The 22,512-nt window shown below is 36.7% G+C and overlaps 1 protein-coding gene across 1 annotated transcript in view; it reads left to right on the top strand.

The window, feature by feature from the left end:
- Window positions 1-17,765, top strand: part of LOC123309511 — a 33,650-nt gene extending 15,885 nt beyond the window's left edge. Inside the window, exons 5-13 of the mRNA XM_044892666.1 lie at window positions 896-1,179; window positions 1,233-1,390; window positions 1,452-1,656; window positions 8,844-8,929; window positions 8,983-9,173; window positions 9,625-9,784; window positions 9,834-9,928; window positions 9,986-10,147; window positions 17,445-17,765. Coding sequence (XP_044748601.1) covers window positions 896-1,179; window positions 1,233-1,390; window positions 1,452-1,656; window positions 8,844-8,929; window positions 8,983-9,173; window positions 9,625-9,784; window positions 9,834-9,928; window positions 9,986-10,147; window positions 17,445-17,518 — 1,415 coding nt within the window. The 3' untranslated portion in view covers window positions 17,519-17,765. The remainder of the gene's footprint in view (window positions 1-895; window positions 1,180-1,232; window positions 1,391-1,451; window positions 1,657-8,843; window positions 8,930-8,982; window positions 9,174-9,624; window positions 9,785-9,833; window positions 9,929-9,985; window positions 10,148-17,444) is intronic.
- Window positions 17,766-22,512: the final 4,747 nt, after the last annotated feature.

The following is a 22,512-nucleotide window of genomic DNA, read 5'->3' as shown; positions in this document are numbered from 1 at the left end:
ATCAACTTCGGATTGTTGTATTTTATCTGACAAGCACTGTGCACATATATCTCATATACACCCTTCAAGAAACGCTTATTCATTTTATATGTTCTTAAGGGAAACTCAGAAGGGTTTTTACACCTCTTTTCTTCACTAGGCGCACTTCACCTTCATTACATATAAAACACAAACCCACGCTAGCCTAGCATTAGACACATTATGTAGATTTTGAGTTCAAATGGCACTCACGTGATGGGCAGCAGGCCAATTGAAATATTGACAGGTCATGGATAGACGGATATGAAATTTCTTCTCTTCAAATTTCCATTAACGGTACCGCTTAAGTGTAAGTGGAACCTAGCAAAGAGGAGACTTTTGGATAGGCGGTGCAAGTGGGCGTTAATCTCGAAAACTATTGGGTGTACAGAGACAGTTTTGGTATCATATTGTAGCAAATTTAGTCCACTTTAAAAACGTCCTGAAGAAGTTTTTTCGAAAACTATTCCTTTAGGGTGATAGTCGCCAAAATTTGAAAAAAGCACCATTTTTTCGCGGTTTCTTCGATTTTCGACAAAGTTGCGTTCGGAGGTCGAGGTCACAAACTTGGATTATTCATAAGACCAACATCATAAACAAGTCTGCAAAAAATCAGAACTACCGGATTTGACGCATACTAACCCATACTTTCAGGCGACAAAGTTACTGGACTATATGTGATATGCTCTTCAAAAGAATTATTATACTGGGAGTCACGAAAATATTATAACAAATCTAAAGTATTAAGGTCTAGAGCTGTTGTACAAAAAATAATGTTATTTATAAATTCATCATACCATTATGCATGAAAATTTGTTATGTCACAAAATCTCACAAAGTTGAATAATGTTCAATACTTAATTAACTCTATTTGTAGAATATATTGAAATATCAAAGGATTTTTTCGATTTCTTCAAAAGCTCTACACCTGAAATTCATGTAGTAGAGGCAAGAGTAAGTCAGTTTGGTAGAAATATTATCCCTTCCTTACACAACCAGATGATCCAAGAAGAATCAACATTGCCACCTGGGCCCAAATTGACAGTACGAATTAGTGGTAGAGAAATATCTCTAGAAGATATATATTCTGAAGTTTTTGCTCTCTTTCAATGTGATATCACGGAAAATAATACAGAAGACAAAAAAATGACTATCAACAAGGTGAGTGTTAAGATATACACATATCAATTTTAGACAATACTCCTATTTTTCAGTTATTAGGCGTATCTATTGAACTCCTAAAAAATTTTTTACTGTACTTAGATCAATTAGGAAATATATATAGAACAGAAGATATTGAACAATTGGATAGAATATTCTTGCAAGGAAATTCCAAAGAATTTGATGATAACATTGAAAAGGGTTCTGAAACGTAAGTGTGTATGCATATTTTGTTATGTATTTTATTTATTTCATAGATTTTGTCATTTCAGAAATTGTGAAATTGGAGTAAGGGCAGGTAGAACCATCAAAGTTATAGCTGAATTGTTGCCATATAATGACTACATAAAGGATCTGCTCATGTCAAATCAGAATCATATTGACATTTTTTCACGTTTGGAATATTTGGGAGATTTGCGAAAAAAGTATTTCTACTTCTTACTTATCAATGATATTGTCAGAAGACTTTTCATTTTGGTATGTTCTGCATAATATTTACATACACAGGATGATTCAAAACGAACGGAAAATTCAGAAACTGCAGATACTACACGTGATTATAGGACAATAAAGCCAAAGTTGCACTGTACATGAAGACACAAAAATTGATACTTACTAATTTTGGCAGTAACAACATAAAAATTGATATCCCTGGGTTTTGCTGAACCAACAACCGGAGTATGTAATTCATTTTGATGTACCTCGTAAGGGGGTTCGTGTGTAGCCAGTTACATGAACAAAAAATGTATTTTTCATCCATAAAATTGAAACAAAGGCATTTTTTCTTACTGAATATAATAATTCTAAACGGTTTTCGAAATATTTAAATGTTTCATTGCACATATTGGAATATTGCATTTTATGCATCTCAAGATACTAAGCTGACCAAGATGGCCTTTGCAGTTTTCTTACACAATAAGTCTGGATTTATGCAGCATCAAGTAATACGTATCACGTACCAAGTACCACCTAACAATTATCAAGTAACCAATAGCAAAAATGTTACCATTTATGCAGACCATATTGAAATTTAACGTAACCTCATATTTTCATAATAAAGACACGGTCTTTTTCTATATAAACCTCTTTTAAAAGTCACCAAACATAGAATGAATGAATGAAACAAAACATAAACAATAGTATCGTTCGTTTTGTTATTTGTTTTGACAGAAGTTAAGGGTAAATTGGGCATAATAATAACACATTAAATTATTGTGAGAAATTGGGAGTCGGCAACTTCTCACTTGACATTTTTTAAGTGATAATTGTTTCTTGATATTTGTTACTTTAGTCTGTATATAACCAGACTTAGGCTTCTGTCAAAAATAGTATTCGCTTTAAATAACACTATTTTTTTGTATTAAAAAAAAAATTGAACTGAATTCTCCTTTCGCTTTAAATCACTATGTTTGAGAATCTAGAGAGAACATTTTGTGGAATTTGTCAAGAATGTCTTCAAGAAATCCTATCGTTAAATTGGATGAATATCAAAGATTTCTGCATTTCATGAAGAAGTCTGAAGATTCTGCAATTACTTCAACTAATACTTCGCTACGGGCCATGCTGATCGGTTTCGTCGACTACCCTCATCAGCCGGTCCGGGTTTACGGCTCTCGCTGATCGGCTACGCTGACCCTCTTCTCCACTTGTTATGACCACTGATTAATATTTCATATTTAATGAAGAATTCCCGTCAAAAAGTCCGTAGAATCTCACTAGGCAATTTTTTTTTGCTTAATTTCGTTTTTAAAAGCCCGATAAAACGCGTTTTAATCGAAAAAAGAATGTCATGCCCATGTAATGGGTGATCCAAGTAAAGACACTTTTTTCAATAACCTTTTTTTGACAGATCACGTGTGAGTCGTGTCATGCTGTCATGTTATTTTTGTTTAGTATTGTTTGTCATTCTATAATGGATAGACCTAGGCCTGAACAACGATTACAAATCGTTAAACTTTATTACGAAAATTCACGTTCTGCTTTAATTTTGTCAGCATCTACTTGCTTTCTGTGTTCTCCTTTAATTTTGGATTGGATTATTAATAGAGATATTTTTGTGAGAATATTTAGAGTCAAGCGATGAAAAATAGTCACGGGTACGGTACGGGCCACCATTCACTGTTGGGTTCAAATTAACAGTGCTATGCCTAAGGTGCCGTAAGGACACAGTAACAAAGCCTACACAGAACACAACTGATTCTCCGAACTCATTAAAGCCACAGAGCTTCTGAAGGTTACTTCGGTACCTAAGGAGAATTAGGATAATATGAATAATAATAATACACTGCGCAAAAAAACTAACGCACATTATGGAAATCTCAAATTTCTTCTACAACTGAAGGTGTTCTCAATGATAATTATTTTTATCCACTTTCAACGGTTTTCTTCAATACAGATGTTTTTTCCCAGCAGGAATAAAAAAAGATGATATTATCAGATTTTGAATGTATTGGCTCCAATCTAAAATCAGTTGTTCTCGATCAATTCTAGTGATCAATAGTTTTTCTTTCGTTTGATTTTCTACACTCGATCGCTGTGCAACGCGAAACACGCAATTTGACCCAAAAGGAATGAGTCCAAGCGGTAGTTTTGCGAGAAGAAGGGTGGACATACACAAGAATTGCAGAAAGGTTTGGAGTTTCCCATACAAGTGTGTCCAGAATGTTGCAGCGATTCAGGGAGACAGGTATGAATGTCCGAAGACCAGGACAGGGTAGACCTCGGGTAACAACTGCCATTCAAGAACGTTACTTGAGAGTTTCTTCGTTGAGACAACGGTTTGTAACCGCTCGCCTCCTCGCTTGAACAAACTCATGAGGTGCAAATTAGCACTCAGACAATAAGAAATCGCCTCAGAGAATATGATTTAAGGCCTCGTGTCGCGACAAGAGGCCCAGCTCTTACCCCAGCCCATCGAAGGGCACGTTTGGATTTTGCGAGAGAGCAAATCCATTGGGAAGAGGCCGATTGGTGAAGAATTCTCTTCACAGATGAGTCTAGATTCTGCCTCTACCATTGTGATCGACGTTCCCTTGTATACAGACGTCCACATGAAAGATATGCTCAGTGCAATTTCCTGAATACTACTGGTTTCGGGAGAGAATCGATTATGGTATGGGGACTACTCGCACAGACCTAGTGGTCGTTGATAATGGAGCTATGAATGCTGATAAGTATATAAGGAACATTCTTGAAGAGCATGTAGTGCCATTTGCCCCATACATTGGTGAAAATTTCATTTTTATGGACGATAATGCCGGACCCCATCGGGCGCGCATCGTTCAGGAGTACCTTGAAGAGGTTGAAGTCTCTCGAATGGAATGACCAGAAAGAAGTCCAGATCTCAATCCGATTGAGCAGGTTTGGGACAACCTCAATAGAAGGCTGAGAAGTTCAGAAAATCATCCAGCTACTCTTAATGACTTAGGAATCCAACTCGGAGAAATCTGGGAAGGATTAGATCAGAACATTTTAAGATCACTCATTTTGAGTATGAACCGTCGTTGCCGAGCTGTAATTAACGCAAGGGGTGGAAATACCAAGTATTAAATCACTTATCAGCATTTCAGTATTTTGAAAATTGTTCATTTCTGTTCTTTCACATAAGATTCGGTGAAATCCTGAATTTTTCTTCCGTTTAATGTGTCTTGTTTCGTTCAAAACTTTCCCGAGAGAACATAAAAAATAAGTTATAAAGTCAATGTAGAGTTAACTTTCATTAAAATTGAGATTTTCAGAATGTGCGTTAATTTTTTTGCGCAGTGTATATGAAGCAGACGAGATTCGAAGGTGTAATAGCTATGGATGGAACGACGAAGAGAATCATTTTCGGCGGACTTGTCAAAGTAGTGGGTTAGGTCTTCATTTCAACAGTGGCAAGATATGGGGAATCGTTAGCAGATTCACTCCTGATTTCACAAAGCTTGATCGAACAATCAACGCTTGATGGACGAATAAACGTTAATTCGTTTTCAATCGATTATTCAGTCATGAGCATTCAGAATATCATTCTTGCATCAAATTATGATCCACTTACGTCCATTCAATGATTCTCAACTGATTCTCTTTCAAAATATTCAGAAATGCAAATGTCTCAATGTCAGTCTCAGAAGCGAATGACTGTCAAATCGTTGATCGGACAATCACAGTTTTATGAAATCCGCTGTCAGTCATCGTTTGTGATAATGCTTCATGCCATTCAAGGTTGGAAACAATCATGAACCATAATGGAGCAGTATTGCTGCGACTGAGCCCTTACCTACTCTCTAATGCTGAACCCGATTTAAATCGTATGGTCGAAGATTAAATGCTATGTGAAAATAAATCTCCAAATTCCTGTGTGCCTCCAAGAGTTCTCGAACAAAGAATGTTATTGACCAGGCTAAGGACACGATCGTCGGACGCTGCTATGGCCATGGACGATATGCCTCTAGGCGTTTAAATTGTTGCATTTTCTCGATTAAATACTTAGAGTTGAGTTTTTTAAGATGATAAAAGTTCATAAATTTAATGGATTTCTTTCTGAAAATATCATTGTGTATTTTCTGAAATACAAATGATTGATCTGAATTCCAATTGACGGTTTCTGAAATCAATGTGACTAAACTGTATTTCGAATGACCATTTCTGAATTTCAATTGACTATTCCTGAATTACAACTGGAAATGGTGTAGTACTCAAATTGTAACTCAAACCGAAGCTCAAGGGGATAGTGTTCAAAATGGCGTCTCTATGACGTGTTCAAAGAAAAACCCGTATTATCTAAAATAATGAATATAAGTTACACAGGGAGTTAATTGATACAATATAAAGTGGAAAATTATTTGGAAAAGATGATGTTATCTAAATGGTGACCGTTACGCTGCTGGCACTCTTCTAATCGGGAACGAAGATTGGCTATCACACGCTGACACATAGCTCTCGATATTGCTGCCATTTCTGACTTGATGTTTTGCTTCAATTGCAATAAGGTTCGTCGGCTCATTCTCATAGACCTTACTTTTAAGGTATCCCCATGCAAAATAGTCAAGTGGACCAAGGTCGGGGCTTCTGGGAGGCCAGTTGATGTTACCCCTACGCGAAATGACCTTATTAGGGAAAAACTCATTAACAGCTTCCATGGCTTGATTAGATGTATGGCAAGTGGCCCCATCTTGTTGAAACCACGTTCTTGAGTTGAAACCTTGAAATTCATGTAACTCCGAACCCAAAAAGTTTCGCAGCATATCGCAATAACGGTTACGATTCACATTGAGTGGTCGGCCTCGTCCATCTTCATGGAAATAAAAACCGATTATGCCTTTAGCAGACTTAGCGGCCCAAACAACGACCTTTGGGCTGTGCAGGGGTCGTTCATGCTTTCGTCTCGGATTTTACTCTGCCCAGTACCGACAATTGAGGACCCTAATATCAAAGGCGGCAATCTCCACCGTGTTCCTATTTGAGTAAAGCGCAAAAAACGGCTACGTCTATATTGTTTTATGTTTAACTGCGTGCGTAGTTTTTAACGGAATAAAATACTAAACTCCATTGACTTATGAAGTTATTATGCCTAATTACCTTTTAGTTTTCGAAAAAATTAGAAAAAATGAATGGAGAATGCCGTGCTTGATACTGACTATTGGATTTTGCCGGATTTGATACCATTGGTTCTACTGAAATGGGTTGGGATCTGAATATCAAGTGTTTTGAAAAAGATTCACGAATAGAATAATAACAATATTGAAATAATTCCAAGAAAACATGTAATCAAAAATATTTTTATTAACATAACATATTTATTATACATATACAGAGGGTATTTCTTGGATAAATTCGCAGATTTCTCTTTCTGATGCTAATTCTTCCATGTCTGGCAATGCGTTTTCCTCTTTCTGGCCTGCTTGCCCTGACTCGGGAGTTCCATTAGGAAGGATTTTTGCATAAAAATCTAGTTCTTCAATTGATCTCCAGGTAGCCTCAAAGTGTTTTGCAAGAAGTTTGTGAACATCTTTAAGCTTCAACATATTGACTTGTTTCAGACCACTTTTTATGATGACTGGTTCAATCGTGTGAAGGGTTTTTCCTTTTCTTATATTAGTACACTTTTGACGGTTTGCAAAAACGAACTGTATTGACGCTCGGAATTCAGATGAATTACGAACGTCACGACACACTTGTGCTGATTGGCCAGAACGGACATTGCCGGCTTTGATTCTAAGCGGGTTTTGGAGATTGCCGGGTTTGATTCTCAGACGAAGTTTCAAAGTGGTTTTTTAATGGGATATAGCCTTTCTTGACACACGCGAACCATATGTTCAGATATACACGAAAAATTGAGAAATATTATGTATTTAACTCAATTTCGACCAAAAGTGGAGATTGCCGACTTTGATACCAGGGTCCTCAATTCTGTTTACATGACCACTAAGATAAAAGTTTGCCTCGCCACTGAAGAGTATGTTATCAAAACTTTTGAACCGCCGTAACATTTCGTTGGCAAAATTCAATCGAGCAACATAGTCTGAATCCTTCAATTCTTGGACCAATTGAATTTTATAAGCTTTCAAAAGCAAATATTTCTTTAAAATCAAATGCAGGGACGATTTTTTGATGTTCAATGATTGGCCTCGCTTTCGGGTGGATAAAGAAGGGTTTTGACGACCTGACGCCTCCACTTCTCGAATCGTTTCTTCGTCGCGGACTGAACGAGGGCGGCCAGAGGGTTGAATTTTTACCGTCGCACCTGTATTCTCGAACATTCGGATCCATTTTCTAATGCTGTCGTCACTTGGTGCATTGCGTGTACGATATTCTGCACGATACAAACGTTGAGAAGTCACTATTGAATCATTGTTGCGATAATACGCTCGTACGCCAAAAGCGCGATGCGTTCCCGGGTACTGCTCCATTGTCACTAAAACTCCACAAAATGACGAGAACTACGATCCCCTCATCACCCTCCACCGTCGCTCAGTTTCAAATGCAGCGCAAAAATAAATAACCGATACGCTTTTTGGACACACTGTATTGTATGTGGAGCACATAAAATAGAACCCAACAGAATGGATCCTTGACTAATTGTTACAACGCATGAGGTATTCCAAAATACTTCAACAATGAATACTAATAAAATACGTCAAGTACCAAAATCGTACATTCGTAATGAAACCTCTCTCACACTTAGCTTATTGGTGGTGGTCTTTGATCGAGTCCACCAGAGGGCAGTCGTTGTAGGAATGATATAAAAAAGGCAGTTCATTACAACATGCAAATAAAACAACTTTGTGACAGGACGGAAGGACTGGTATCCGTTCACTCGATATTTCTTATGAGAACTTTCAGTACGTAGTCAGTCAAACACACATTTTTACATACGTTTAAGAATAGGAGAATACACTTATAACACCGCAGCCAGTCAAAAGTGGCCACAAGTAATTTTAATTAAATTAATGTTAATCGAAAAATTTCGTTCACTTCGTTTTGAAATAAAATATCATCCACATCATAACCATGCATGTAAAGAATCTTAAAATCAATAGGTGCCGTTGCACACTCGGCCGCAACTACCTCGCAGCCAGGTGTAAGCAGGTAATATTTTGATCTATTTATACTTTTATGACGTACACGGATGTTTGTGATATCAAGACGTTTCAAATCATGTAACTAATTGTTTCATTTTGCAGAGGAAGACGGAAGTATGCACAACTTTCCTAGACTCGGTAGCAACACTATTGGTGGTTATTTCAAAAGAAGATTTGTATGATAATATGTGAGTTTTTCAGTGATTAGAAATGGGAATATTTTCATTGAATATAATTTCAGATTGACAGTATTCACTTCACTGATAGGATCCATACTATTTACAAGACCGCCGGTTGAAATTTTATACAAAATTATGGTTGTAATAAAAAATTGCTCGAAATCTAAAGAATTTCTTAATTTTTTATGCCTTAAACCAAACTGCAAAAAGTTCACTGTGGATAAAAAAAGGAAACTGAATTACTTCTCAGAAGGTATGTATAGTTTTATATATACACTGTGGAAACCACTTATGGAATAAAATTCTTTGTGTCCTTATGTCGCAAAATAAGAAAAAGCAATGGGACAATGATGTGCTTTTTAGGCATACATTCAAATATATAGGGTGATTCGCGCAAATCCAGTACAGTTCGTCCTCTTTATTTTCTCTGTACTCACTCTGTATATTTTTATATTTTTTAATCTTCTCAATCACCTCATCTCATAACCTATTATTATGAATGATACCGGATGTATTTAGAATTGATTTCAAGAAACTGATTACTTAAATTACATGATGTAATTGATTTCAATACATGCTTAAAAGCGTCAAAAACACAGCGTTTCTAACAAATGGACACAAAGAATTTTATGCCATAAGCGGTTCCACACTGTATGGTCCATTAGCAATGTATAAATGTGTAAACTTCTGATTTTATTTTGCAGATACATGTAAATTTACACTTTTCGTTTCGCTACTGAATAATACACTAAAATATATAAAAGATGAAAAGTTATCCATAGATGTCACATGCGATGTATTATCGTTTGTTGAGAATATTTTCACAAGTGATCCATGTTGGGTACATGATCAACAAAAAGATCAGTAAGTTTTGAAGTTATTCTAATCAACAAAATTACACAACACTTTTCAGATGCACATGTTTGGAACAGTTGTACCAACTGATAATTGAAGTTTTATATTGGACCTTGATACATTTCAAGAAAAAAGAATATAATATTCGAAAAAGTGAGTGTATTTTATTATTATTTATTCATCACATATTTCAAATTTTTTTTGTTGTAGACAAATATGTTTTTGTATTCAAATGTGGGATCAGAGTTTTGGAGATACTAGTCTTCAATTCATATGATTTCATTGAAAAATTCATTGATAGTTATTCAAGGTACAAAGAAATATGTAAAACGTTGTTAGAACTGCAGGAAGATCTGGATTTGACTGAAGAAAGTAGGTATCTTTAATGTTAAAAGGAATATAAAGAATACAGAGTGTTTATACCTAAGATACAGCAAAAATGCAAGAGGTGTTCATTTTGTCGTTTTTAGGGGTCACCACCCCTTTACCTCCTCCTCCTCGCAAGATATAAGTTTGCAAATCTGAAGTAGTGATCCAAAAATTTTTATTCAAGATAGGTAGGCTTATTTTTGATCCTTACACCACCAACCTATTTTGAATATAAGTTTGCTACTGATAGGTACCCCATTTTCTGATTCTTTGAAGTATTTGCCAAAAAAATGTACTCGTGGTCTAATGCTCTGAATCCAAACGGACTGAACTGAGCTGAGTATTATACGGGTTTTCCTACGAGGTTGTGGCCAGTATACAGGGTGAGTCTTAGACTCGTACAAATATTTTAACAGTAGTTAGGTAAAAATAACACTTTTTGTGTTACTAGACTACTTTCGGTCTATTTTTCTAATCACAGGGCCAATTTGTGATCAAGGACAGCGTATTATCACCCCTATAGAGGGGGTTTATTCTGAGTAGTAAAAATTATGTAGAAAAACAATTGTTTTAATTTACATTTACTGAGGTGTAATAAAACAATAATCTAGGATTAATATGATTTAAAATCGCTATTCTTTTTCACAAACTGGTCCTGTGATTGAAAAAAATAGTTCGAAAATCGGCAACTTTAGGTAATTTCATAAAATTCTGAATATTTTGGAAATGGTACATTTTCGCTGAACTAATATTGGTATCATTCAATAGTATTTGGTCTACTCTATCGTGGTGTGACGTTTGATTCACTAGTTTTGGAACACCCTGTATGTTTGTGTCGTATCTTCAAAACCATGCCCCGAAAAAAAAATTGAGCACGACACTGGATTCTACACAAAATTCGGTATCAGTCGTAGTTTTTAGCTCAGCATTATTTGTAATAACTTCGGAGATAAAGAGGGTACGAAAAGTATCAAATTCCAGAATCGCCCTGTGTCTCATGGACGGAAACAGTTATGCAAAATCTGATTAGGACAACTTGAGTTTCACAAAAAAGGAACTTGAAATCCGCAAGGCTCTATCTTAAATAACAAGCTCTAGCTTGTTATTTAATTTCATACATGCACTCTACACGCTTCGAGTGAACTGTATGAAATTAGCACTGTCTCAAAATACAAGTATTTGGCGCGAACATACCGGCAATCAAATTTAGTAATAAATTTCAGAATCCCAAAAATTGAATAAGAATAAGAAATAAAAAATAATAAGTTGATGGAAAAGTAAAGTGAAACAATTAGCGGTAACTAGAAATGAAAGAAGAAAAAAAAAGAACAAATGACACACATGCTTTCACACGTCCTAATGGCTAACTTAAAGGATAAGTGTGACCATCGCGAACGTATTCCACTTGTAACGCTGCATCTTCTTCTTGTGAAAGCGTGTAAGCTTTCATCCAGTGCTTTGGACAAGAAACTTGTAGGAGTGTGGAATTATCCTCGTTGAAGCCGTCCCAGATATTGGATTTCATCAGATCTCTGGAACTGGAAGGCGAGCTGTAAAGGGCGCGATGAAAACAGCTCTGTTAGGTGGCACAATAGACCTTAAGATTGCAGTGAACTGTAACCCCTTCTCACTATAACTATAACTATATAAGCCATCTATTCGAAGTTGCCGCTCTCTGGCAAGTACAAAAATCTCTCCCACATTTCGAACCCCATATGTCTCGCAGCCACGAATGCTGTTTTCTTCCTGCATCAACGTTTTTTAAAACTGCTTGGATTGTCCAGAATGACTAGAACATTTGTCTGAGACGGCACCATCTATCGTGCCCTTCAATATTTTCGGGAATAGAGTTCGCACAAGAAAATGACCAAAGATAGATAATCTGCTTCTCCGGAGTCGTCGGACAATGGACATATAGGGCGGCTGTTCAAAACAGCCGTTGATCCGATAATATCTCGGCAAGAAGCCTAGCTACAAATCGGGGGAGGCAAACACTAAACGCAGATGCGGTGAGTTCAGATACGAACTCAAGATGAGTAGCCTTTATGGAAGTGCACATAAGTACGCATAAATAGCCTTTACTAGTGCGATATTTTCGTAGCTTACTATCTCGTACTAAAAAAGGACCAGCAAAATATAATCCTGTTGTTATAAAGGAGCCTAGTTTGAAAGTAAAAAAATAAATAAAATATTTAACAGTATTTGGTCCTGAACGAAGTGAAATGATATCTCTGATAACTCATAAAATTTCCAATGAAGCATGAACAAGACTGTTCCAATCCAGTTTCAACCTTAGAACATAAATACATGGAATGGACATTGACGTGCTATGAATGTATTTGTTGTGGTACAAACATTCGATACTTCTCTGTCTAGCGCGACACTAAGGCAGTGACGTAAAATGAACTATCTCAATTGTGATTGGCGACACTAAGAAATTTTCTTAGTGTCTTAGTGTCTAACTCCAGTCTTTGGACAACAACAAATGTTTATTTCCCATCCTTTTGTATCTATGTTACAAGGTTTCAACGCCCACAATTTCTGAATTATACATTTCATAGTGAAGGTAATTGGAAATATATAGCCTTCAGGGTCGCAGGTCTTGGCTATGAAGGACAATATATTCCGCTTAGTGCACTCAGCGTCAAAGGGAGACGAATGAAAGGAAAATACATTCGCCGAAGGCTCCCAAGATAGTCCCAAAATTTTCAAAGTTTCGCAGCCATCGAGAAACGAACTGATGTTTCAACATGGTCAATTGGAAAGTGAGATAGAACTTCAAAACACACTTGATTTCCCAGAATCTTTTTATATGTTCCCCAGGTCATAATGGACCTGTAAACACACAGCTACAGATTCGGATATTGGTAAGGATGTGGGATCTATTAATACCCAACCGAAAACAGTATTGATTGCGGTAGGATTTCCAGGAATCGAGTGAACGCTTTCGTGTCTCAATACCTGCGGAAGCAAAGCAGCTCCTATTAAAATTGGAGATGGTGTTCCAAAGTTCTCGTCGGCCAACACTAAATTATGAAATTTTGACTGCTTTAACAACACTAGGTTACACACGTGACTGTAAGAAAAGGTTAATAGAATAAACCCGCAAGCTCGATTGTCCTAAACCAAAGACAGTACATGAAGAGTATTTTCAAGCTCAAATAAGAAACACTGGATTTGGTGATGGCAGGAATATGGGAACCCGGATCATAGACTGCTTTGAGTTGGTGCCTTTTACCGGTAACATCTTCTATAAGGAGGCTTATAGTACCCTAAAGTACCGGCGAACTTCCAGAGGAGGCGATGCAGGACACAGAGACGAGAGGTTCAAGGGAATCACGACGATTATTTGCGTAACCTTTGTGATGGGGTGGGAATGCTAGAATCAAACGAGGGGTGCAAAGAGGTGTAATGTTAATTAGTTTTACATTGCCGGCATACAGAGGGTGAGTTGCAGTTTTCTCGTAGATGGCGACCTAAATAATTGAAACAACGAGAATTTGTTCTCAAATATTTGTATTTGTCATCCAATGTCATCTTCTGATATTTCGAGCATTAGTGCAAGAAATGTGAACTTTTGCATAAAAGGCAACTGAAATTTTTACAAAACGGAGTCGGAGAAGAGCAAGCTGGTGAATGTTGTGAATAAATCAAAAGTGTATTTGAGCCTACTTGCTTCGATTTCGCAGGGACATATTTTCAGACGCTTCTGAAAGTTCTATTCCACGTAATTGCTGGTCAGTGGTCACAAATTCAAACTGCCGCAATGCTTCTAGGGTTCTGTTACCTCTTAATTAAAGCTCCATAAGCAATATCATAATTCGCAGTAATCAAGTGCAAACCACTTATAACCGCTAATGCTTCGCCTTTAAGGGTGATTTTCAAATATTGAAACTTTTGAGTTTTTTTTTATTTTCGCATTATTATTATTATTTAGTTAAGAGTTGTATAGAACAATGAATTCTACCCAGTTTTCTATTTTACCATCAAATGAAGGTAATGAAATTGTCGGTAACATCTGTGACAATGGAAGGGAATCTTTCAGCGTTGTTCAGAACTGCACCTTCCTGCTTAGTTAAATCGCATTGTATAGAACACAGAACACAAATAATGTTATTTGTATAGAATAAATACAAGCGAACAATTCCTCGAAGGAAGCTTGTGATTGAGATATTTGAATCTGCGCACTTTCGGGTAAACTCTCATTAAGAGTCTCCAACTGAACTTTTCTGATTAAACAGGCAGCTGCTGGACAAAATATTTCACCTTTGAAAGATCTGTAGCAAATATATTGTCCCTTCGAGCTTACGGATCCTTCACATATGCACTTAATATCTAGTGACCATACCCTTATAAAACCCCAATATTCAGCCCATTCACGGTTTGGTCGAGTAATGAATACTCAATAATACCTCTACCGAAAAATTTGGATTTGGACTAGGCACACCTTACCTCTGAGATACTGATACCTATGTTTTCAATGGAGCCCGCATCATTATTGTACAGATTTTGTGACAAATCATATAAATGTCACAATTATTCACCCATGTGTTCATTATTCATGAGAAGTCCCGTATGAGTCAAAAAATAAGTTCGTTTATCTACTCCTATTAATTTATATATTCATTATTCAAATGCTTTTGAGCAATTAATAGTATTTGTAAACAAACAACGTGAGTTATAATAACTCACTACTATAACTCACTATAATAAATCAGAAAAGATTTACGAACCGGCTCTGTGCTTTTTCTACAAGCCGGTTGGCCGAAAGGGAACAGTCCATTATTGATATTGAGGGGAGGAATGTCACTTGAATAATTTTGACGTTTTCAAATTAAGTTGATAACTAATTATTGTGAATATTTTGCTCGAAAGAATTAATTCAGATAATGAAGATGAAGTATTATGTACACCTCCAGAAGTAAGACGAGCTGCTAATATTACCATACAGAATTTATCGCCCGAAAATTTAAACTAAAATTTTTATAGTACTGTTGTAGGTCACTATTGAGACTTGTCAATAAAGTTCTTTCTCTGTACTTGTATCTTAGTATTTATTGTTAAAGTCGTAGATAAAGTATAGTATTCAACTTGCGCTCGTTAAATATTATAATATACTATTACCGAATGAAATTATTTCTCATTCATATCAGATAACAATTCGACATTCAAATGTATGTCTATGTAACGTTCACCTTGAAATGAACTAATGGCGCGCATTCACATCAACGACAACTGTCAATATTTTGCATTTCATATTACTGAATTAGCATTCTAGAGTATAGATTGTTATGGTCCAAGCTACATTCATTGAAATTAATTTCATAATATTTCTATTCTTTTAACAAGTTGTAATAGTATCAACAAGTTCTTTCAGTCATAAGGATTTCTAAGACTTGAAGAGGTTTCTCAGCTGAAAGAAATATAGTTTAGTTTGTTTGATAAGAAATTCATGTTGTGATAGTAACTTAGGATTTATAATAGAGAGACGAGGTGACGACAGATTGAAAGATGTCAGATATTATTGAAGGAAAATTTGGAATATGATATCAAAACTGATGAAAATTGTACACCTTTGGTAAAGTTTGAGATTTAAAGCAACATTTAAAACCATTCACATTGACTATTAAGTGTCCTAATATAAAACAAGGAATATTGGTATTTACAAATCACGTAGATTGCAAGACTTCGCTGAACGTGAATAAACTGTAGAAGATAGAGTGCCTTGCAAAAGTGTATGGAGCAGTAATGAATACTGGACAACAATTGTCCCGTTTTTAGTAAGTCAGTTGGTCAACTCAACTATAGTCTATCCAAATCCGAGAGGCCAGCGTAAACAAACTGACTAACGCGTGATCTTATTTGAGGTACTCCTCTTATTGGTCAAAGCTTCAGGAACGCCATGTTTGCAGGAGGGAGTAAGAAGCACCCTCCGCAGAACCGCATTACGTTTGATTCATTGATTGTATGCGAATTGTTGTGCAGAACTGCAGAGGCCATTCATTGCTTTTTCTTTCGTATATTGGTTTATAGTTGTAGCGAGTTGTTCAAGTTACAAGCATTCAAGATAATGTCAAGTACTGATACTGCTGAGGAATCGCGTGTTGACTTAAGTCCTCCAAAAAAGAGACGTCTGAAACGACACTTGATGCCGAGATAAAAGAAATGATTTTGAATACTTATAAAATTGAGATTATTCAAAATGCAGGAATGTGTTTAAAGGACGTAGAACTCCGAGTTGCTGAGAGACTTGGCATTGGAGCTCGAAGTGTTAGGAGAATTATTTCCGAATACTAATACTCAAAATCGGACCACCAAATGGGAGTCCTTATCAGATTTTGATAAAAATGTAATACGGCGGAACACTTACAAAGTTTTAAAATGTAACGCTCTCGGAATAAAATTTATTAGTACACCTCTGCGTTATCACGTTCTTGACGCGTGATCACTGCATGCTGCAATGTTTACGGCTGGCCTCTTGGATTTGGATATACTATAGAGTTGTTATGTTCATTCGCTGTTTTTAGATTAATGGTTGTATTCTGCTTTTCATTCGTAAGTTACGAATCTGTAGCGTACGATCGATCTGTAAGTTTCAGATTGACAGATTCGTAAATAAAGCAATTCTGGAAATGTTTCTGTCACTATCTCATTGACAGTGTCACTTTTGAACTACTCATCGTAAATAGTTACGGATTCCTGTAAGCTACACACCACTAAAAACCGTCCAGAATTGCAATTTTCCTGTAAGCTTATGAAAAGTTACAGATTGGCTTACAGATGAAAGCAGAATACCACCATTAATGTTGTTTTTCATATTTCCATATTGGATTATTATTGATTCTTCTAGCTTGGAACCCTTATTGAGGTAGAGTTTCGGGCAAACTTTAAATTGAAAGTACAAGATATAATTCTAGTGGTTGTGATTCCATTTTTTATATCATATTGATATATATATATATAATTATATATATATATATATATATATATATATATATATATATATATATATATATATATATATATATATATATATATATATATATATATATATATATATATATATATATATATATATATATATATATATATATATAAATATATATATATATATATGTTAGAATACTATGGGTACTCGGCAATACTTCGAATTCACTATATATATATATATATTCATATATTGTGTGTGTGTTTTATTTATTATGATTTGTATGGATCACCTCCTGCATTTAGATGCATCTTCAGTAAACACCCCGCATATTTTTAATTGACAGTGTTATAATATCTTATTGAATTTCAGCATTCAGTTTGGAAAAAATGTGCCTCTTCGAAGAAGTTCCGACTGCATCTAGTTCCAGCTTGGAAATGATTTAGATTCACATCATATGTCACTGATATGCATTAATTAGTGTAATTAGTGGTAACATCAGTTGATGATGTTCAAAAAATATTTCTTCATGTGATAATTCAATCGATATTTGAATTTGAAAATTGTAAAATTCCATTATGAGTATTGACTCACAAGGTGATATTTATATCTTTTTTTAAGTTATATATTATCTAATCTGTAGTTCACTTACAGAATTATTGTCATTATAAATATATGATTTACTAATGATAACTTCATTCAGTTTTATGTTGACCAAATATAAAAAAAAATTTCGATTCAATTTTTTTTTAGAAAATTGATTTCATCATTACTTATATTCAAAAACGAAGAGCCAATACTAATGTAGGACAATCACTTTCTCTGATAAAACAATATATCTTCTATATGTTCCACATACACAGTGCTCTTATGAATCCATCATATCGATGGACCCCTGGTTCTTTTTATATATGAGCATGGGAGAGGTACAATGATTTTGTTCCTTCCTCGAAATCTATTTGCAGACTTTACTACTTTACTGGAACAAAACACGTGCCAGTTGCGGCTCGTCGGGATAGGCAAGGTAGGCGTCGCCTACCCTACCTGTAAAAGCCTTCAGTGCATTTATCAATCAAAATAACTATTTTTTTTTACATCAGGCCTCGTTAATTAATTTCAATCATTTATAATAAGTTTACGACGAACTGTTGGCGATCTATTATCAAAGCGCCTGCAATTCTACCTATACACGTCAGCGCAATGCATCGGCAAAGAAATGAGCGTATAGTATAGTGAAGGACACGAGGTATTAAGGCGGATGGTAGGCACTGCAATCGTTCGCCTTTCGAGTAATTTCGAAAAATTTCGCCCTTCGTCGCGTTTCGCGATGGAGGCCTCGGGCTCTTCGGCTCCCGTTTTTGCGTGGGGCGAGAGGCTGGGGGGTTAAAACAGTTAGAATTTGGAATGAGCGTTTCGCGTTTATTCTGCGTATTTGTGAATTACGAAAATGACCATTGGTTTAGAATTTTAGAAGATTATCCAAAAGCTATAATCGCTTGAAATAAATCCCCTGCATAACATTATTTGTTCTTTACTAGAAATTCGCGAATGAACGATAATAATCGAAAGGAAGTTGTCACAATTGGCCGCCAGATGCCATCGCTCAACATTTTAAAATCCGATAAAAGCACGGCGGCACATTTTCACGTTCTTTCAAGTCCCATTGGTATGACAATCACCAATGACTGTGCGGTAGCAATTTCAAGCAGGGTTTATTTTGTTGGCCCTGTTTACTTCTTGGATATTCCGAGTCAATCGCTTGACAGGAGAAGACGTGCTACAGTGCTCCTAGTGCTATAAAAGAGAAAGCGGACGAGAAAGTCACAGTGCCGTAAAAGTGAAAGCGGAGGTGAAAGTGCCCACTAACAAAGCTACGGAATATTTGATTCCGTCTGTGGAGTTTTTGTAGGTTCTATATTTGTTATCGGAATTTTAATTCGTTAAAATTTTCAAAGTTGGTGTTCATCCTAAGTGTCCAGGGATTTTTTTTCTCGTTGGTACTGCAGAAAACATCAGGTGAGCTTATTTTTCGTATCTTTCTTTCTGATTTTTCTCATAGCGTAGAGAATTTTTGATGAGCCGTTTTGTTTTTATGCATGAGATACATTTTTCTTTTGTCTTTAAAAATTTTATTTCCAATTTCTTTGAGTAGCAAAGTAATTATTAATTAGATTCTAAAATGTCTGACCATTCGGACTGCGATTCCGTAATGGAAGAAGACGCGCCAGAAATCGCTAATGTCGTGTCCGAACACGATATTTTGAGAGAGGAGAACGCAAGTTTGAAAGCGAGGGTGAATGAGTTAGATAGATGCGTATCTAGCTTAGTTGCTGAGATTAAAAATCTCAGGGAGAGGCTCGAGTTGCAGGAGGGAAATAAGGAAAGTCCTTACTCCAAAGCACTCAAGAAGAACATTATTTTGAAAAATGTCCAAGAAGTGAACTTACCGGTTCAAAAACAGAAGATGGAGGTGGTCAAAACCCCTCAAACCAAAATTTCCCCACCCGCCAAAAGAGTGAGAAAGGATAGCTCCTCGTCCAATGAAGATACAAACAAGAAAAGAGTCTTGGAAACCCCAGCCCAAGAGAAAACCACTCCAGTGGAGAGAAAAGAAAAAATCCCCCCAGTTACCCTGAGAGGTACGTCCGAATGGACGTCAATTTCCAACGCGTTAATGCGAAACGGAATAAATTACAGCAGAGCGACTACTGTGAAGGACGAAATTAGGGTCGTCCCACAAACCCCACAAGATCATCGAAGGATGACTGAATTCCTCCACAAAATCAACAGAGAGTTTTACACTCTCCAACGAGAAGAGGAGAAGAAAATTTACGCGGTAGTGAGATACCTACCGCTGGATGCAGATATCCCGACGATACTTGACGACCTCAAGGATCAAGGGATCGTCGATGCTGAGGTCATAAGGATGACCTCAAATAAAACAAAAAATCAGATGCCCTTATTGCTGGTTAAAACCCAGAATAAGGGTATCTTCGAGGTGAGAAGGCTCTACAACATGAACTGTGTTGTTGAACCTAAGAGAAGGACGACCGGGCCTGGACAATGTTACCGCTGTCAGCGATATGGACATGCCCAAAGTAAGTGCACTTTTCCATGGAGGTGCGTGAAATGCTCCGGTAATCACAGCTCCAAGGAGTGTACGCTTACCAGGGAGAACGAGGAGCGAAATGCCTCTTGTGTTCTCTGTGGAGAGCAAGGACATCCAGCCAGCTACAAGGGATGTAGCGAATGGAAATTGGTCACTAAAAAAACCAAGAGATCGCCAAGATCGAACCAGACCAGCTCGAGGCCAACAGAAAATACACCGAGGCCATCCCCAAACTCTTCGGAAGTGAAGAAACCCCAGGAAACTGCAACCAAAGCAGTCAAAGAGACGAAGAAACCAGAGAAAAAGACGGGAAAGGCAAAAACCGTCAAAAAAGCCGAAACCAGAAAAGGAATTTCTGGAATCACTGAGGAACTGGATAAGTTCACGAAAAACCTCCTCAGCACGATGATGCAGAATCTGGAGAAAGAGATTGAGAAGAAGATGCAGCAAATTATTAAGAATATTTAATGGCTGACACGACGATAAAGAACAATCTCATAATCGTCTCTTGGAACGTCGAAGGATTGAGAGCCCGCAGATCAGAATTCGAAGAACTGATTGAAGAAAAGAGACCGGATGTCATAGCTCTCCAAGAAACGAGACTTAACCCCAACGTTCGGATAGCATTTCCCAATTACGATATTTACAGAAATGATAGACCTAACAGCACAGGTGGCGTTGCTATACTGGCTAGAAGGAATATGGATCACCATTTCGACCAAATATTCAATGGACAAGAAGTAGAAGCAATATCGATTATTGTGAATACTAATCGAGGGCAAGTGAAGATTATTTCAACTTATAAATCACCGGATAAGGACATGCTGGAAGAGGATCTAAAAATGCTACTAGAAGGAAGACACCCGAAAATCATAATTGGTGATCTTAACTGCAAATCGCAGGAATGGAACAGTAGGGTGGAAAATACAAACGGGAGAAGACTGAAGATTTATGCTGAAAAACTTAATGCAGTTGTGATAGGACCTGATATACCGACCTACATACCAAGAGTAAATGGACTACCCGATGTACTGGACATTGTCGTAATGAAAGACATCACTGAAGAAATCAACATTGATACAATAGAAGACGGAACTTCAGACCACAATCCCATAGAATTCATAGTGGGACATGGCCCAAGAAACGAAGAAGAGACACAAACCAAGGATCGCACAGACTGGGAGAAATATAAGAATTTACTTCAGGAGAAAATCAGGGAAATTCCCCAAATAAACACCCAGGATGAATTAGATGAAGCAGTTGAAAAATTGGAAAATCATATAAAAGAAGCCTATGAAGAAAGCACCAAGAGAATAAGGAAACCAATTCCGAAACATTCACATGGAGATACGCCAAGGGATATAAAGGAACTTATAAAAAAGAACAGAAGACTCAGGAAAATCTACAGAACAACAAAAAGAGAAGAAGACAAGAAGAAACTGAATAAGCATAGTCAGTATTGAAAAATGCTTTAACAGAACTGCGTAATAACAGATGGCACCAGAGATTAAGGGAACTGAATACAATAGATCACTCGGCTTGGAAAATGCAAAAACGCTTACGACTAGAACAGACAGTTATACCTCCACTGCATGGAGCAAACGGAATGGTATATACGAGACTTGAAAAAGCCGAAGCACTTGCCGACACAATTGAGAGAGAAGCCAGAATAAATTACAGAAATGATGATGACAATGAAGATCTAGAAGAAGAAGTGGAGGCAAACGAAGAAATCAAAGAGATCATAATGAAACTGAAAAACCGGAAATCACCGGGAGAAGATAGGATAACGAATTATATGTTGAAGAAATTGCCTAGAAAGGGAATAGCAGCCTTGACGAATATAACAAACGGAGTGATGAGGACCGAATACTACCCAAAGAGATGGAAAACTGCAGAAATTATAGTTTTCAACAAGCCTGGAAAGGAACGGAAATTTCCTCAAAATTATAGACCAATCAGCCTACTATCAGCACTAGGAAAAGTCGTCGAGAGGGTTATCGCCAAAAGGCTGAATGAGGAAACAGAAATGTTGAAGATAATCCCACCCGAACAATTTGGATTCCGACGAGAACACTCGACTGAACTCCAATTACTACGGCTCATAGAATACGTCACCGAAGGAATGCAGACAAAACAGGCCACAGGATTAGTTCTGATGGATATCGAGAGAGCTTTTGATAGAGTATGGCACGAAGGCCTAATCTACAAGATGAAAAAAGCAGGATATTCGACCAAGCTATGCAAGATTATAAGGAACTATCTGAGGAATAGAAACTTTTATGTTAAGATAGATGGAGCAACCTCTCAAACCAGACAATTGGAAGCGGG

Source organism: Coccinella septempunctata, chromosome 3 (genome assembly GCF_907165205.1).
Source record: "Coccinella septempunctata chromosome 3, icCocSept1.1, whole genome shotgun sequence".
In the NCBI taxonomy this organism is placed as follows: domain Eukaryota; kingdom Metazoa; phylum Arthropoda; class Insecta; order Coleoptera; family Coccinellidae; genus Coccinella; species Coccinella septempunctata.
The sequence above is the reverse complement of the archived record's forward strand: the minus strand, read 5'-3'. Positions and strand labels throughout refer to the sequence as shown.